At 31.2% G+C, this 20,884-nt stretch overlaps 1 protein-coding gene across 1 annotated transcript in view; it reads right to left on the bottom strand.

The window, feature by feature from the left end:
• Positions 1 to 20,884, bottom strand: part of LOC111032558 (rho GTPase-activating protein 7) — a 109,680-nt gene that overhangs the window by 56,029 nt on the left and 32,767 nt on the right. Inside the window, exons 4-8 of the mRNA XM_022312936.1 lie at positions 16,738 to 16,972; positions 15,680 to 15,936; positions 15,148 to 15,442; positions 13,476 to 13,852; positions 12,734 to 12,776 (exon numbers count right to left, since the gene is read on the bottom strand). Coding sequence (XP_022168628.1) covers positions 12,734 to 12,776; positions 13,476 to 13,852; positions 15,148 to 15,442; positions 15,680 to 15,936; positions 16,738 to 16,972 — 1,207 coding nt within the window. The remainder of the gene's footprint in view (positions 1 to 12,733; positions 12,777 to 13,475; positions 13,853 to 15,147; positions 15,443 to 15,679; positions 15,937 to 16,737; positions 16,973 to 20,884) is intronic.

The raw sequence follows: 20,884 nt of genomic DNA, 5'->3' as shown, positions 1-20,884 counted from the left end.
GAAAATAGCCATAATCAGGGTAAACCGACCCATTTACCGTGCTACGAACCGCGGTGACTGGAACAGGCGAAAAAAATGGCAAGCACGGAAGCGTTTCGCGAAAGTAGAAAAAAATCTTGAACAAAAAACCAGATGAAGATTGACAATGTTGAAGCGCTTTATTTATTGCATTTTTAATCATTATGTAGGTATCTACAGCTGTTATCACTAATTAGTAATTATCATTATACCGCCGATGATGCTTGACGAGTAACAATAACAATATTAATAATATTACCCATAGCTCATCGATTCCCGGAATTCAGATATTTATATATTTATATACTAGTCTCTTATAGTGTCTTATGAACAGTGTAAAATATTAAATGATAACTTATTATAGGTACATAAGCACTTTAAAATGTTATTTTTCACACCCCTCCCTCCCGAACCCTTTTAAATCAAATATTGGGTTGTGATAATTGATAGATTTTTACTATTATTGTACTGCAGAATTTATTAGATTATTTTCGTAACAATCCGCGGATGTAAATATTTATTTGAATTTAGTTTTATTTTTAAAATAATTAATATAAGATCTGTATCATTTGACACAACAACAATATACTAGGCTAAAATTAAACAAAAATATAATCTGTGAATAAAAAGTATAAAATAATGTATAAAAGAAACCATTGATAACATTTTCTAAACCTAACCTAAAAGTACACAATTAATGTATTCATTCTAGTAAAAGGTCACGACACCACTTCCTTTCAAATGTCTTATATGAGAGGACTATATATACCTATACCCGGTATTGTAAATTTGTAAAAGAAGCCCAAAATGTATTTTGGTTAGAGCTTTAGATATGATTTGTATGAGAATCTGTAAGGCGGTTGCGGTATTTATTTACTTATTTTTATATTTATTTATTCTTCAAAAAAAATGGGCCCCACGGAAGAACATGTCCGGGTACCTATATCTTATAAAAACATTTGGCTTCTTTGTTTATTGTTATAAGTTTTAAATTCGTATGTATTACATTTATAAATTCGTTTGATTCTGTTATTTTTATTTATTTTTTTCTTGTATTTTGTTTCTCTTTAAATAACAGTTGTGATACAATAACTTCTGTTAAAATGTCATTAAAAAAAATTTAGTATAAATGTATAATAAAATACACAGGAATGAGGATCGTTCATTAATTTCGCGAGTGCAATTATACGTTTAAAACTCTGAATATTATAGTTTGAGTAAATTTTTGTACACTAGAAGTTTTGTACTAACAATTGCGTAGACGACTGTATTTCAGAGGAAGTTTCTTAGTACTAATAATATATGACTGGTGCGCAAAAGCAAAATATTTTTAAAAACAATTTTACGATGGGCTTAACGTAGTATAGGAATAATAGCTATTACGACGACGACCACATGTGTAGGGTACTAGGGTCGTCGTTTACAGAAGAAACACGTCAGAAATCGATTTACGACATGTATAATACATTATATTATATTATTTACGTTTTATTGCTCACGCAAAAGACGTAACCCGAACCTATGTTATAATGGACCGCGGCGAGGTACATAGATACAAACGCGGCGCGGCGTTACTGTCATGTCCTGCCGAAGACGAAAACATTGCGCGCACGTCTTTCGTGGCGTCATCGGACGGGATATCTCATATCATATGCCTGTAATAATAATAATAATAATAAAAATATATACACGCGTCTTTATACCTGCCGCTGTGGTGCATAATATTATTATTATTATTTCAGCCCTCAGATCGGTATCTGCTGCACCAGCGGGTCTCCCGATGACCGGACTTGGCGCCAGTAACGTATCCAGAATGTAGCGATAACCGATAATAATACAGTGGAGGGGACCGTCCGCAGTAATATACCAAACGTTAGAGGTTGACAAACGCGGTGCTCGCCCTTTATTTTACAACTCCCCGGTGCGGGTGGATATTATTTTTTCGGCATCTCCGACCCAATATCATATAATATTTTATAATAATGATGAGCAAACAATGGAAATACCTATATACACCGTCGGGGGGTCGCATGCTGCATTGTCCCGGGTGGGTGGCTTGCGATCGTTTTTACTGAGGGAACGGTCATCTGATTTATATCATTATACTATATCGGAGAAGACGTCCATCGCGCTCATTCTAATACGCTGCACATTCGAATCACTGACCCACATTGTTGGGAGACGATTTTTTTTTAGATAAACGGTAGTAAGGATAATGGAATAATATGAAAAATAATAAATAGGTAGGTACACTGTCGATTTCGCAGTATCCATCGTCTATGCATTTGTTATTGTTTCGAGTGATGCAAGAAATGTATACTTTCTATATAGGTATAATGTATGTGCTGTAAACACGTTGCAATGTTATTATAATATTATAGCTCCATTGTGGTTTCTCCTTTTTTTTACAATTATAATTGCTGTGATTGTAATAATAAATTAATAACGTAGGTAGGTGGATAGGTACAATTAAATATATTAAGCACTTATGTAATACGATAGTTATAATATGTAGATTTTATGGAAAATATGATGAGACATGCTGAAGAAAAAAACACGATGCAGTAGGTACTCGAATAAAACGAATTATTATTATGTCATAGGTTTATATATGTATACATAATACATATATTGTATATAAAACCTCAGTGGTCTTGTTACGCAGTATAATACGCGAGATAAACAGTATTTTTATTCAATTAGGAAATCACAGATCTCGAATGTCTTCAAAGAATTTTAGAATAAAGCGCCGTTTATATCGTTCGAACAATAACAACTCGAATTCATATATTTTACGTACCCGAGGCTGGCTTATTTCAAAGTCTTAAGCCCTCGATATCGGATGACGTTTAATGACACATAGCCTTACCACATAGTCTTTTAAGATTAGCTTTAGCTGATATTCTATACTGACCGTAAGTATTATACTTCCCGTGATAATAATATTATAAACCGTAATATCATACATTAACACATGAGGATGGAAAATTGAGTGTGGTACACGGGTGTGCATGCTTTTAGTTTTTTTGCATACGATGTAATTAATACTGTACCTACAGCACCGATAATTTTTTCAAACAAGTCTCACACTGCCCTAAGTTTTTTGCACAGTTAAATCGACGTAAGTACCTATGTACATAAATAATATTTAGCGACGTCCAAAGAAACTAACAATTATTTGAAAATCGAACAAAACTCTACATAATTATTATATTCAGTATTCGAAACACGTAAAAAGTACCTGAAAAAAAGTCGGTCGAATAATAATACTGCAGCAGCGATGATTAGTGTGTTTGTGACTGTTGTTATTATTTTTGCGCAAATCATCCGAAATGACTCACTTAGATGATCAGGTTTTTTCCGAAACCGGTCCCCGTTCACGAATAACATATATTATTATGTATACTATTATAATATTATTAAAGTGTATAAGATCTTTACTATACCTGACACACTCTACGCGACGATTAATGCAGTATTATTCAAATGACCGCCGCCGGTGATATATATATTATTCACACCTATTTTCGCCTGCAGCTTACGCGATACGTGGCGATATTGTGCATAACATTTCGAGTCGAGTATATCACTGCTGCAGTTCTGAGTTTGCTTAGAATATTCTAATGCAACTTATAAGATAATAATATCAGTGTCTGTTGGCCGACTGTTCAAGTTGAAGTATATTGATTATAGGTATACATGGGTGTATTTAAAAACGAGAGCTTAAAAAATAATTTACATACACGTGGGTTCATAAATTATAATAATAATCTTATTTATTTTTTATTTATTTGAAATGCACAATCTGTTCAAATCAGCGCAATCACCATTAACCGTAAGCGATGACGGATGATGTCGTGAGATTTTAGACACAGGTACAATGTGAGTAAGAATATACCATTAGTGACACTACCTATATATATATATAAGCTTGCGTAAAATAATAATCCGACTAAATATTTAACAGTTTTACCGTATATTAATATGAAACAAAAAATAAAGAATATATTGTTACCCATAGCAAACAGCGACTCCAACACATTACCTACACAATACAAAGTATCTATTTGTATTGACGAGTTTAAAGTACACATCCACTACCTATACATTATTTGCTTAATTAATTGACGTATAAACGGCATCTTCGTTTTATTGGTTCTATTGAATGCTCGAATAATAAACACAACGAGAGGCGAGAATCCTTTCAATCAGTTTGTTTATATTACTTTGCGTGTATTTTAACATTAGAACGTAACCTAAAGAAATCTCACTAAAAGTGAAAAAATCATACTCAACAATGTTATAATGGCTACTACTACAGTAGCTATTATATACCTAGTTACATAATTATTATTTTAAATATAATGGATTACGACAACTTATAGAAACATTTCCTCAAAACACAGTTATTATACAGTAGGTATGACTACGTGTCATTACTACTTCGTCATCACTTATTGGTTATCACGATATTGCATAAGGAGGTGTTATTATTATTTTAGGAAATGAAAATAACGTTGTGTACTATGCCAATAGGCAATAATACACTGTGGAGAATATAGAAATCGTAGTATAGTAATACTCAACCATAATATAACATTTTAGGGTATTTTTCCGGAAATGTCACTACATATTGTATTAATTTCTAAAAAAGGTTTGTTTTTAATTAAAATAAAAATGAACATTGATAAACTGTTTTAATGCATTATTATTATGGTTTGTCTGGAATTTTTTGTTAATGATCATAATATAACATGATAATTATTTAATTCAAAAACTTTATTAAACCACCACATCGTGTTTATCATTCGTATTTTATTAATTCCGTCTTAATGAATATTTTATGAGCTCTATAATAATACTATGAACAAACACAGCGCTCATATATACATAGATATCGTACGTCATGTAACATAAACATGCAGAGTGATGTCCAAAGCCCCAAAGGGAATGATGTAAAACTTTTAGTTTAATATTCAAAATTTCCTTCTCGTTGCTTTTAAAATATATTATATAATATTATATTGGGTACGTGGAATTGTATATTTAGGGGAATTAGCATCGATTGAAACCGTATGTTGCATACTCAGTAGCTATATAATACTATGCCAAATTTTAAAACCTTTTTTATAGCTGTAGTCTTATTAACACAAACTGTCTAAATAACTGACGCTACAAGATATTTATCAATAGTCATTGCTATAGTTATTACGAAGTAATATTATGATCATAATGTACAATAATTACTACCTATACCTATTAAACTCTATAGGTATACCTACTATAATCAACACAATTTTGAATTAACCGGCTTTATCAGCAGTCACTTAAAGATTAGTATAACTTTTTTTTGGTATAACTTATGTGAAATTAAATGTGTATAAAATAGTTGCCAAAAAACATTATCTTTTGCGTATGGATTATATAGGTTGGACCGATGTCTATCAATTATTTAACTGGTTTTTTTTAAGATTTATGAATGACGTAGACAGCAAATGTACAATTGATTTAAATTTGTCGATTTTCCGAAAAAGACGTACACACAAATAAATGCACTCTGTATTACATACTTAATAATAAATAATAATTATGTAGTAATATCTTTCTACAATATGTAAGTATAGTGGTAGTATAATTAGTATATGTATAAAATAGTAAGATAATATGCAACTTGAAAATCTAACATTTACAAGAGTGAAACATAATTATATTATATACCTGAACAACACGGTGGATATTATAAACTATTTAAGTAAAAAAAAATTAAATACTATATCAGGACTGTGAGAATTGTATCCCCAGAACTCAAGTATTAATACGTGTATAGGTAGATAGGTATATTGGCACTCAGATATTGCATAGTAACGCGATATTTCATTAATTTATTCAGCTTTGATACACGTTATGGACTAATTCGTTCGCGTAATTAATATTTTTCATTTTTTTCTCTTGTATGTAATGAAAAAAATTTTGCATTTAAATGTCGGAGTGGGAGATAAAAGTACCCAGCAATGACTATACGAACTCGTCAATAATATTAACAATTATTTGCGATATAGCATAGTGCATTTAAAGAAAAAAAATCATGAAAACAAAATAAAATAAAGTAACAAAAACAAGTTTAGAGCAGCGTTTCCCAAACCATGGTCGCAACCCAATAGTGAGTCGTGAATTTTTTTTTTGGATGGATCGCGACTCGTGGTTACGATTACTGTTATTTTAGCCGTGAATTGGTATCTCTATATTGTATAGTAATAATGTGAAATCCAACTAGTATTGTAGAATGTATGATAGAATTTTTTTTAGCAGGAGGTCGCTACTCAATAAAGATTAAATGTATGGGTCGCTATAGCAAAAAGTTTGAGAAACACTGGTTTAGAGTATTGCTTATAAGGTAATAATATTTATCAGTCAATATATAGGTATGGTGATTGATATCAGTTTGGTGGTAATCACTCTCCACAGATCAACGTTCATACTTTTTTGTTTTATTATATTATGTGTGATTATGATGTAAATTAATGTATATAAAATATAAATGCATTTTGCTTGAGAAAAAAAAACAAATTCATTACTTATATTATGTATACGATGTCATGCGAAACCCGCAAAAATCACTGCATCGATTTTACACCAAAATTATATTATTAATATGTATTACTATAATACTATATTTTTGTGCATAAAACATTAACTGCAGATTTTTATCCCAGGTGGCCAGGTAGTTATAATACCATCGTTTTTGGCCTGAAACGATAAGGCAATTTCTGGTATTATAATAATTATTAATAATACTCCTATCCGTTGCTTGTGACTTTTCAAATTCAAAAACGAAATTTAATTATTAATTTAGTTTGCTTAAAGCTTTACTGTTAGATGCAAAACGGCATGAAAATCGGTTTGCAAATCTATAGCTGTATATATTATAGCCACAGTACCGTTCGGAATTCGTTCAAAAAAGTATAAATGGTTTTAATTATAATTAACGGTCTAGACGGAAATAAAACTACGATTATTAAGATAAAGAATAAATATGTATAGGTATGCCAGATTCCTACCTACAACGTATAGTATTCGATATTTTATGAAATGTGAAATGGGTTTGTACACCTAAAACTCAACCAATGATTCACAATCACAATCGTAGAATGTTGCATTGATTATTGAAGTTATTATGATACGCGAGAAAGTCGAAGAGACAGATAGCGAAATCAAATCTAATAATGCGGACTCAAAAGGCAAAAAGAAATAAACATTAATTATTAAATGTATTTATCTTAAAAACTGTATATTTTTTAATGACAGATAAATGGTGGTCATTCACAGTTTCACAATGCTATGCTCATGCATGTTGAAAACGACCAATTTTAAATACGGTATAATAAAAAATTAACCTGATAGATTGTTGAACTAAAAATAAGAAAAAGAAAATTTATTTTCGTTTTACTGTTTTTATCATATAATTATACATTTTTTTTTATTGGTCTTGAAATTATAAATTTCTGCTTCCTCATCTAAGGCCATTAACGGTTTTCCATTTTATTTTATTCAATTTCAACATTTTTTAGATAATGATGATATTCTACATTGATACCCTAAATAATTACATATTATTATTTTATATTTAATGTTTAAAGTTATATCATAAAATAAGCTTTTTTTATGTTTTTTATACGAATTTATAAATTGTAATAAGCCACACGATTTTAATTTTTTCATCCTATATTATATTGAGTTGTATAAAACGTATATGGTATTTACCTCCAAAAAGAAAATGCTAGTTTATTTTTATTATTTTCTAATGGTAATAGTAGGTAATAATATAATCAAGAGTAATATTTCAACCTTCGTGACACACTTTTTTTATACACATAGACATTATATTGAAATAATAACATAATTATAAAATCACAAAATCTAGTACACAAATTATTACTTTAAGTCAAGTCTGTTTTTCTATAGTCTTACACATAAAGATTGAGACCTGATTGACTAAAACTTATGTATAATAGTAAGAAATGGAATCTAAAAAGGTCAAATGGGTTTTTTATTACTTGAAACTTGAAAGTATTTTTAGCATTATAAAATTATTTACAAAGAGTTTTTATTTGTTAGATATAATAATTGCTGGACAAAGTTTTAAACAAATGTGTTTATACGTTTATTATAACAATTGTTATTAAATGCATACCTTATAAAGGTAAATACACACATATATATATAATATAATATATATATATCATCTTACACGATTAAAATGATTCAAGTTTTGTTTGATTTTGAGTAAACTAAGAGAATTTTCTGTTTAATTTTTGGTTCGCATACCTATTATTACTTTTAAGAATTTCAATTATTTTTAAAGTTATTTTAAAACAACAATGATAACAATTTGTGGAGATACAAGTTACAACTTCCAAGCACAAAAATATTATACATTTTAACATTTAAAATTAATTATATTATAATAACTTTATGGTCATTAAAGTGACATTTCAAAGTACATGTATACACAAAATAATCGAGTATAACAGCGTATGTTATAATCCATGAAATTAATTTTGAGTCAGGAAGGTACCTACCTATATGTATCGGGAGATTATAAAGAAGTTCGATGTACAAACAAGTATTTTAAATTATTTTGTTGCCATTAATATACATACTATAATACACACATGTGTATATATATATTATATATATTTATGGTATTTATACTATATAGTATAATTCAAATGACTGAACTCGGCTGTCGACGTTTGAATCATTCCGCTATTTCGATATAGTATTATAATATTGTAACCAGCCAACTGAAAAGGCGAGAGAAAATCAACAGCCCGTGGGGCAGCCGGAGAGAAATACTACATATTTTTAACAAGTCTATTGAAGCCGAATTTCTCACTGGAAATTGGAATATTATATACGTCGAACATAATTTGGAATAAATGCAAAGGAAAAATAATAATAAGCGTTATCGAGTTTGATACTTTGATCATATTATTAAAATCGGAGACTTATAATTTTTATTGTTTACGGACGCCGTCTGAGAATGATCGGCATTCGTGGTTGTGACATTTTATCATCCGCGTGCGGATTAAACACGTATAGTATACTATTACGTAAAATGTGTTCAAGCAAATAAATCTTTAAGAACTCGCATTATAATAATAATAATAATACAAACGGATTATTCTAATAACCACACGTTTCTCAGAAAAACGAATTGATTATAATATTAATATATCTCATACCTATATGGAGGACAATCGGTGGTCGAGTGACACAAGGCTGAGTATACGGCCCAGTGCAGGATAATAATAAATTATGATAGGTACGTATATCATACTATTCAAATATCGACATTTTCACCCATGATGAATATTATACTGAAGTATCGATTTATTATGTTTTAAAACTTTACGAGCACGGAACGGAAAAATGTACAATCCACCTACTTTTGATATTTGTATACAAAATATCTAACTATAAGCTTAGAAAAGTAACCCCGGATTACGAAGACAGCGGCTTCCCCAATTCTGCAGTCTTTTAGCAAAAATAATATCAAGTGGTGGTTTTGTAGAAATTTGACCTTCGATTTGATTGTAATTTATTTCATATAATGTTTAGTATCTACCTATACTATAGTTTTAATATATATTTTTATGCGGTGGTATAGGTACATACCATAAAATATATTAGTAATTGAAAAATATTAGCAATGAATTATTCAATGACGGTATAGTATAGTTTACAAACGTTATAAGGTACCATTATAAATTGATGTGCGAGCCAAATATGCCAATGCGATAAAATATAAAATCGTAGATGTCATTAAAAGCAGAATGATATTGTATTCATTTCCACTGTGGGTTGGGAGGGGACGGGTATTTTATATAAACCTAGTAGGGGGGGGGGGCCCAGTAATTTTACAGTATTATTTATAGCCGTGATGATGACTGACCTGCGATTTTCTTCTCCCTCATTTTGTTCCAAACAGTTTCTGAACGGCCAACCTTCCATCGCTTCTCGAACTTGACGCTCACGCTACGGAAAAACTTGAAACCGAACTTATCGCCGACGCCGGCCATAACATTCGGTGCTCGATCGCGTCCGGCACGCCACGCCGTTGCAGGTGGTCCGCGGACGGTTGTCGCTCAAACGTTTCTACATTATTATCTCTCTCAAGCGCGCCGCGACTCCTATCGCTGCACGCGCAGTCGTAACGCCCACCGCCGCCGCCGCCGCCGCCGCCGCGAAGGTTCAAAATTCGTTCACGCCGAATCCGACGGTAAAAAAAAAATATTACCCTCCACACCACCGGTGGGCACCTAGTTAGCCACTAGTTTAAATGTTGTCGCCGAAATCTATATATACTGAGTATACTATTATTAGTATTATTTATGTAATATCACCAAAACCACTGCTATCACTATTATAATACTATACCTATAACGTAGTTAACGTGACAGTTAATATTATACATACGACTGTATAACTATAAAAAAAAAATTGTGACTGCACCGTAATAGCGACAATCGCTAAAAAAAATGTACAGCGCACAGATGATTACGCCAAACGCTACTGAATATCATTATTATCTGTGTGTATAGTAGGTACCTACCATAATATATTATTGTCGTTTGCGCATACTTTGTTGGTCTAATCATCAGTTGAGTAAATACAGACATTTGGAATCTCTTATTCAAACAAATTCGTAAACGTACAATGAAATATTAAATTGTATAGGTATATCATCGATTGTTTTTTAATTTACCAGCGACACTATATATATAATACGTGTGTACAATCTCTCGTTTGAAATTATTTTACTGTGGACGTTTGCTGGCGTAGGGCTATACAATACATAGCCGTTATCAAACATATTAAATTATTATACAACAAAATATACCTTGACAATATATTATATTATCATACCCATATTTCCAGAAGGGGATCGCATACAGCACAGAGAACAAAAATAATCGTTGTACACTAATTTAGTAAACTCAAAGTATATTATATTGTTTGGATTTACTTTAAACGTTCTCTACGTATTTAACAAGTGTATACCTATACACGTATAAACCTATATAATTTATATAAACCATGTGTATTCATCCCAGAACACTCCTTTTTTACTCGAATATAATTAAAACTTATTTCGTATGAATTAATAAGATGGGTATTGTTTTCTCTCTGAAGCATTTTTGTATTCTATCGTACACCTTGTTAGTATATACGCCTAAACATTTTCATATGAATATTCAGTTTTACTCACAGATAAAGTTAACTTAAAATAATTTTTACATAAATAAACAATGCATTGGACATTTTAAGTATGAAAATAATAGTATAATGACGTATTATAGTTGATATTATGATTGATTATTGCGAAATTTTTAAAACGAATTGTTTATAATAATACACATATAACATAAAATAATGTTATATAAAAACGAAATTTTGAAATGATAATTCCTGAAAAAGGTACTTATAACTTTTAAATATTATTCAGAACGTAGCATGATTGACAAGAACGGAATTCAGCTTTTTTTTTAATACCTAATGATTATTTGACTTGACACTTTTGGAAAACAAAGCTATTTGTCTAACCTTTTTTGAACTTGGAAATGTATTACGTACCTAAACTATCCATATCTACATATTTGATTATGTTTTGTTTTATTTTAATCAAATATTTGTTTTTGTTATCGGTTTATTTTTCTTTTAGAAAAGAGTTCTTATTTGATTGTTGTTGTTTAATTTTTAACAATAAGCATTTTATTATAGATGTAGTACGATCTAAATAATGTGTACTTATTATTTAATAATTTTAATTTTTGATAAGACTATCTCATTATTATTTATTATAACAAAATAAACGGTATACCACGTGCACGATATCGAGTTAGTAAATCGAGTAAGAGTCTTATTATAATTTAAAGTTAAGCCTATGAATTGATATATTTAACAGTTGCTTATTATATAAGTTTGTCGGATCTCTGGTCATCTCCATAAAATATACTATTCATTATTATATTTACATAATACGTAGGTATTCCAAATAACAAATAATCATCAAATATCAACAATTGTGGTAGGTACTTTGCAACTTTTGCAGAATTAGACGAATGACATCAAATAACGAATACAAATAATGTTTTTAAAAAAGGCTTGATTAATTAAGTAAGTACCTACCTAAAGATTAAAGACTATCAGACTACAGGCTATATACATAGAGATCCGCGCGCTTACTAATTTTTTTACAATGATATAAAATAAAATATTATAATCTGTAGTGTGTACGCGTTATGCCTATAATACAAGAGTATTGACATCAAATTCCACCGGCCTAAAAACGTATACCTGTGCAAGAAAACTGATAAAATAGTACACATACCTGGACGGCAATAATGCAATAACAATATTATTAATGTGTCGTCTCACATAATGGCTATCGCGGTGGTAAGCATAGTAGGCACAAGGCAGGTATATATATTTATACAAATTATGCTGCTAATCGGCCAGCGTCACGTTACAACATAAGCCGTAGCCGTCTACGGATCGCGATAACAAATGTATCGAGGTGTTTAACCGTAGAGAAATTTTGACTTAGCGTCGTTGAGGAGCAACCCATATACAGCCACACAGTTTGTTACGATATCGCAGTTTTAAACATTTAACACAAACAAATAATAACAATAATAATAATAAAGCTTACCTGCTAAGTATCGTTCCGAGTGACATTTGGGATGTTTCCATTCCTAAACAACAAGCAAACACAACGCATGTTACAAATTTTTTCAAATTTTCTTTGTTTTATTAAATGTCGTGGGCGTTCAGTTAAAAGTCATGGAATATTGGTGGTTTTAGAGCACTGCAGAGGCTGCTCGTACACAATTATTTCATTATTTCACCATAATATTATATAACTATTTACATTATAATTTATAACACTCATAATATGATTTTAATAACAAGTAAATATTTTTTACAGTCTAGATAAATATTAGATTTGAGTTAAGTCATGATCGACACCCATTATCCAAGTAAATACCCCACAACAGGTGGTCAAATTTGAAACATAGGCAAAAACAAACTTTAATTTTATTACTTGATACAGGTATTTGTTTTTTTGTATATAATTGTATGTACATTTATTATAAAGACTAACCAATAGTTTTCAATTTGAATAATAAAATTTAGGGAAAACCAGCTGAAAAAATTGGTTGATAGCTGAATCCAAGTCCCTTTAAAAATGTTTACCATTGCCCGTTCCAAAATTCAAGCCCTGAAACTGACTCTGAAACCAAATACTTTTTTTACATTTTACAGTATTTTACTAGGTATATTCAATTGATTAGTTTGGTAATTATTGTATCGTATTTGACATGTTAAAGTAGAAAAAAAACACAAGTCATTTAACCGAACGCCCTGCACTCGCGAACAACCTTGAAAAATACCTCCGATCCGCCGGTATATTTGGTCCTGCTTGGCAGCGTCTGAGTGGATTTGATAAGATGTGGAGCAGACGAGCTTTTGCAGGCACTTGCCAATTCTTGGCTGACTTCTCCACCACCGGCGGCGCCGTCCAGCGAAACAGCTGTCGGGCTGGGCAACTCGTAAGAGGCGACGTTTTTCACCGGAAATTCTGATTCACTGGTCAAAGGCAACCGATTCGGTCGGGTCGCCGGACGATGATATTGGTCGCTTATATTATTTTCCTCTGGGGGTGGCACCCACACCGGTTGTTCGGTGTATTTGATGGTCGCCCGACGATCGGCGTGTCGTCTTTGCAGTCTCTCCCACGTTTCTTTCCTTCGGCATTTCTGGTTTCCCGCTGTAGGGGACGAATAAAAAACACTCGTTAATATTACGCATTATATATGTATTTATATCATATTATTTACGTCCCACATTCCCAACACGACAATATATTATAATATTGTAGAAATCAATACATAATCGTAGAATAGGAGTGTATTGACATTTGAAGATTGTCTGAAACTCTATGTGGGTAACCTATAGGTATATTATCATCGTACGACATCGGATGGGATGTATATAATATTTTAAACGTAAAACTAAATGGCACGGGCGATCAATGGTTGCTATTCGGCAAGGTTATGTCTTGTTATTGTTATATGCCTAAACCTATACCTAAAGTATATAATTTATAAATCACATACCACGATGAATCTTAGGTATTTTATGAATGTAATCAGTATAGCGCGTTAGCCATCAGAACGTTTTTCACACTATTTTAAATCAAATATTTTGTTGAAATTTGTCAACAATATTTAAATATATATTATAATAATAATGTATATTATGCGAATAGATTTGCATAAAAATGTACAGCCTATTAAAATATAGAAACAGGTATCATATTAAAAATAAAACGTTTTATTGAAAGTTAAATACTACATTATAAGTACTAAATAATTTAGAAGTTGAGATTTTTAACTCTTATTAAACAAAATAAATATTTGCCTGAACTGATTTTTGAAACTTATAGTTTAAATTCCACATAGTATGTTCAATGTGTAGGTCTGCAGGTCTACAAAATAAAAATAAACTACACTTTGATATCGAAATAGTTTTTAAAAGTAGTTGTTTTCAATATTTAAATGTTATGTAGGCACACGAATTTTCTCTGGAATAACAAACTCAACGGCAGGAAAATAATAAATATAAACATTGCCAACCACAGAAAAACATAGCTGACCTACTAGGTTCGAGTTATTTATAGTGTTTATCCAAATATAAAAATCGTTTGAATGAAAAATATATACACGACATAAATGTTCAACAAACAGTAAAACAAATTAATGTGAAAAATAAGTTCGATAAAACAAATGCCATCACGATGTTGATTTTTTAAAGAATTTACTGCAAAAGATCACACGATATTATATCATACAATCTTTCGGATAGGGAATGCGATTTAAAAAATATTCAATTTTTTACACATTGGTTTTACCGAATGACATATGTTTTTTAATATGATATTTACACGGTTGATCAAGTTTAAAAAAAAATAGGATTATTGTTTAGCGAAAGGGGAATATGTAATCGTCGATGATGTTTAATAATACGATAATATTGTTGCAACTTTTTGAAACAAATACTTACATTTCGAATACCGGTGGTGTGGTGGCGATGCAGTTCCAATACCGGACTCGGGTTCGTCGGACCGTCCTGGAGGGGTGACAGACGACTCAGTCGAAGATCCACAACTGATGTGGTGGTCGGTCACCGAATCGTCGGTCGAACTGCACGGTGTCACGGCTTCTTCTTCAGCCGAAGAACAGTTCCCCGTGTCCGAACGATCAGAGAACCACGTGAAGCTCGAAGACCTACTGCAAGTCGGTGAAGTCTGCGTGGCCACTTCCAGATGGGGACCTCCGTCGCTGTCTTGTCGTTCAAACTGTTGAGACATCGTACAGTACGTTATAATATTATAATAATATATTACAATAAATTACAGTGTTGTAAAAATTATGTAAAACTGTGTATTCATATAGTCATACAACTGTAAGAATAAAAAAAAATTGTATTCATGAGCAGGAAAAAGCTAGAGTATGAGAAACTCTAATATAGTCATTACACACACATATTATATGTATATATAATAGTCCTATTATACTAAATGGGCGCACAGTACCTGTTTCTGTTGTTGTGCGATGATCGTTTGAAATCGGTTAAGAGACGACCGGCGAACGGGCGCAGGTGGAGTGGTGTTGAGTACCTTGACTTTGAGCAGCACAGCTGACTTGTCTTCATAACAGTCTGGCAATTGTAGGCTACTTTGTTCCAAAGATCGAGAACGACACCGTTTTCGCTTGGTTGGCGACAGGCGGTAACGCATGTTGTCTGAAAAAACACCACTGCCGCAGTTATCACCGAAGTACACTTTTTCGTCTGAAATATACATAACATATTAATTGTACACTTAGGTTTATGAATAAGTAAAAATATACCAAGCTGTTTGAATAAAACCATATAACTATAAAATCATTAATTAATAAAACCAATAAAGTTCGGAAATAATAAATTATGATATAAGATAAACGCGCATAATAAAATACAGCTATATCTACACCTGTCACCTACTAGATATCGCGTGTCTCCAAAAATGAGGCACAATTTATAACTTAGTATGTAATTAGTTTATATATTACTCAGTAGTTAGTACTCTATAAGTAATATTATTGAATTCTATTAGTGGTACAAGAAACTAGGCTGCTGGATCATAAATTCTTATATCACTTAAAATTTTATAACTCTAATAATTTGCGCATGTGTAACAACTTCACTTTTTTGTTAACCCTGTTTTCGCGGACACACGGTACATAGTAGATGTACATACTTATACCCAAAATTTATCGTCAGAATAATATTTTACAAAAGCGGTAAATTCTATAATGTACTTTTATTTATCTAACAATAATACACATGCGAAGGTTTTTTTAGGAAGTCAAGCTACATTGAGCAATAAAAGTTCACGAAAAAAATGACGTCGTACCGACTTTCAATCGGCGTAGCCATGTATGAAAATAAATACGAATCCACATTTGGAGTAATCGCTATATTATTACCATCTGGTCAGTGATTATTTCAAGTATGATCGCGAACTCGTAAATCAGATGGTTATATTTAAGTACTATATAACATGTATAGCAAAATAAAAATAAATGATTATTTATTCAAAAGCACACTGACCTATTCCTTCAGCACATGCTTGGCAAACAATCCGTTCTGGTAATTGCAATTCTAGTATAACGTCATCGAACCGACCACCAAAGTCGTCCGTCAAGTAGTCGCCATTTTCTGCGCTGCAACGATCGTCTTTATTGGCGTCATTGCTGTTGCGGTTCGGCGGCCAGTTCGTCGTAAGTTTGCCCGGAGGTTCCACGGATTTCTTGGATAACTGGTTGAAGACTTCATCAAGCTCTTCCTGTGGAACGGAACATGGAGTTTTAAATAATGTGTAACACGTAAGATTAATTAATATTGTATTTTTCCTTAAAATAACCGACGAACTCACAATACAGACACGCTAGTGTGCCGGTCAAATCACGAGTGTCGTCTAAAATATTATGGTCCCAAGTCGTACATGACATATTATTATTATTATTCTAATCAGATACAGCACGTTCAGGAGTTCTCAAAATAAGTCACGCCCGGTCTGTTTCAGTTCACCGAGCTCATTTCGGTCGGGACGACGATTGCGGATGATGTCGGACGGTCGAGGAAGTTTTTAAGTTTTAAGTATAGGTACACTTACATAGGGACCTTCTAATAAACGTAAAATCGTTAACAACAACGGACAAATATAATACACATAGATACGTAGGCTATATTGGTTAGGTTATGTATAGGTACCTACCTAGTACATATTGTGATATGATTGTCGTGCGCGTTTGGTAACTACTGCCACGGTCCTATACATATTATATTATTATCGTTTCGCAGTGGGAAGTCGTATGACCATATCGGTAAGAGTTGGCGTGCGTATAGGCAGGTATATATATGCCGGTTACACGCCGAGGCCTACGTGCGTCCAGCGTGGAGGTAGGCACCAGCCACATATATACACGCATTGTGGGCATAAGTCCGGCCTTGTCTGTGCCGAACGTCATACGGCGGCGGTCGCGCGATTGACATATTTACCGGTTGTTTGTTCTTTTTATATTTTTTAATTCGCCCATCGCCGTGGAGTGCCCACTATCGCCGGGTTTTGGCTACCGCGGTCCGGCCGCCACCGCTCCAAAATATAGACACAGGCACTAGAGAAAATTGTATTCTACCATATACCGCCATAACAATAATAATATTGTGCCGTCATCTTTGGTAGAACAGTGTTTGAATATGAAATGCAAATTTCGGTAGGTCGGTACGAAATAAAAGTACCTACCTATAGCTTATAGGCCATAGCCTATAAGATCTATATTAAATGAGCACTTATTACTGGGTATAAAATACGCTAGATAGGTAATAATAATGACCATCGCGATGCTGATACTGTCGAAAAATTGGTTTGATGGAAAATATAATCTCAAAACACAGTAAATTAAACCTTAAACGAAAATTAATTGTAAAAACTTTTTTTTTGTATATGTCAATACCTAACCTAAATTATATAGTTTTGAAGTCAAAATTATGAGTAAATAAAATATGATAATATATATTATAGTTTTATATTTTATTATTTCTACTAATATGTACAAAAATTCGAGATAATAATATTATGTGCAAACAAATTCAACTTTCGATACATCGTTTTATGCTCAAATTAATACATTTTATGAAAAAAAATTGATCTATCATGTTAAAAATTCCATACAATACGCAAGCACCCACAACCGAAACATAAAAAAAACAATAATTACAAGTCTTACAATTAAATTACAAATTTATATTTAACTAATTTAAGTTTAAATATATTGTTTATAAAATAAAAATTATATAGGTTTTAACGACCTACCGTCAACTATCTGTACCTTCCTATTTTATTATACAGATAGACATATTATTTCTATATGTAATTAGCAACAACATCAGTCCATTAAATACCTACATGTTTTCATTTTCTATTAAAATAAATTGCGAAACGAGTTTCATTTAATTTGTTTTAAATTATGAAACCATCTGTTTTCAATTTAAATCTAGAATATTAACAATCCATAATTACAGATTTCCATACAACGAATATGGAGTTTTTATTTTGAGAAAATTACCAATATTATAATTTTAGACTACAAAAAAATAACAAAAAGTATACAGAAAAGTATTACACAATACAATTTTCATAAACATTATAGAAATATCATTGATCATCAAAACTTATGTTAGTAGTAACTATAGTAACTATTATTTTTTATGCGTCTACCAACAGTTTTCATGAAAATTGTAAAATGTATTGCAATAGAAAACTCTATTATTGCGAAATTCGGAATTTAAAGAATCCCCTTTAAGTCAGTACTTTAAAGTTCCCATTCGATGTATCATTTATTTGGAAATGTATAGCATATTATCATGCCCTTATACTGTATGAAAGATTACAAAATTGTTATTTTATTGCGATAAAAAATGTACAAATGTATGTTTAGTCATATCAAAGGAAACTTAGGGGAATCGAAATAAATTATAACAGCAGTCAGCGCGGTATGATATGTTATTATTAAAGCCATACACCTATTATATTATTTCTATAATCTATTGAATAAAAATCTGATAATATCGTTGTTATTTATTTTTATTATTTCGTTTTATTATGTGTTTCTTAACTATTTGTTCAATTATATCATTGAAATACTTAAGTATTACAATGTATTTTCAAGGACTTCGAGTGCATGCATAATTTATTACCATCTAATAACGTACTCAAATCAATCATATCAATCGAACAGTATTCAATGGACATATAACTTGTTCGATTTTATGATTACATTATTGTGTTGGATACTTGGAAACGTGTGATATTTTAATATGCCGTATGGAATCTGTATATATATGTGACAACTGACAAGGGTGGATTTAGGTGGTATTTTTCAACACATTCAAACTTCGGTTTGTAATTTTAATTTTAAAACGAAAATCAATTGAGCAGAAGTAGATAATATATTTTCTTTATCATATACCAAAATCGACACCTTGGTTCGTAGGTAATAATATTAAAATTTATTTTACGCAAAAAACATGAAGGAGATTCGATACAAACCTTTTTTAGGAGTTAAATATAGGCAATTTTCTAAGTGCTTGCGTGTATTTCGTGCATTTTGGAATTTGTTATTATCAGATTGTGTGAAATACTGAAATGTAGTGCAATAGAGATCGCCTCCTCTCCTACTCACATACACGCACATGTCAAGAATATGTAATAGGAGGGTAATATTTTCACTAAAACCATAAGTTTTTTGTCAAACGTACCGACATAGATGGTAATGCGATAAGAAAATATATTATTTAAATTTGTTAATCATTAAGTTAACTTTAAAAATTCAAATGGGTCGTCCCATTATTTTGATTTTTTCCAATTCTGTATAGTCTCTGTTTAAAAATTCTTAAGTTTTGAGATATTTCAATCAAAATGAAGGGGTTTTCACCCAAAAGATTAAAAAGAAATTCGTATCGTGACCTATTCTTTTCAATTAGCTCTACAATTTCAATCTAGGAGTGTCGTCAGTAGGCGACATAGCAAGCCTTTTTAGCTTTCTGTTACCTAAACAATCTTTTTTCATCATTACTTGAGCTTATTGAATAATATTTGTGTAAATTATTTAATTAAAAAAAAAATTAAGATGTAGATTAGAGTCAACATTATAAAAACCGAAATGATCGATCTCAAATAAACTTCTTTACAAATTAAAATATATTTACAGATATCTTACCATCGTTTCTAGTGGATAATACATAAGAAAAGTATTTAATCCCATCATTTAATTACGAACAAATCTAAAATTTAGAAACGATATCATGATCCGAATAATCATGGGTTTAATTTATAGAAGCTGTAATGATAAAGATCAAAATATTAAACCTACCGACAGACCGATCATATCCATAAGTAGATACCTATAAGCCCTGTTATGACTAAAATATTAAACTTAATTTTATAATACATATAAAATAAAGGAATAAAACATTACTGGAAGTCCAAAAATCTATAAATATTATGTGCCTACTAGTTAATAATAAATTATTATATTATTGTTGTGAAAAAAAAACTAATTCATATTTTCGTTCTTATTAATTCCTGCAGTGATTGTAGAAACAGAAATGTGACGTTTTTATTAAGTGTTCATGGAAATACATTTGAAAACTATAATTTGTTGAGAGCCTTAAGCATTTAAAAATCTGCAACAAA

Source organism: Myzus persicae, unplaced genomic scaffold (genome assembly GCF_001856785.1).
Source record: "Myzus persicae strain clone G006 unplaced genomic scaffold, MPER_G0061.0, whole genome shotgun sequence".
Taxonomy (NCBI): Eukaryota; Metazoa; Arthropoda; class Insecta; order Hemiptera; family Aphididae; genus Myzus; species Myzus persicae.
Note: the sequence above shows the minus strand (reverse complement) of the source record. Positions and strands in the feature narration are given on the sequence as shown.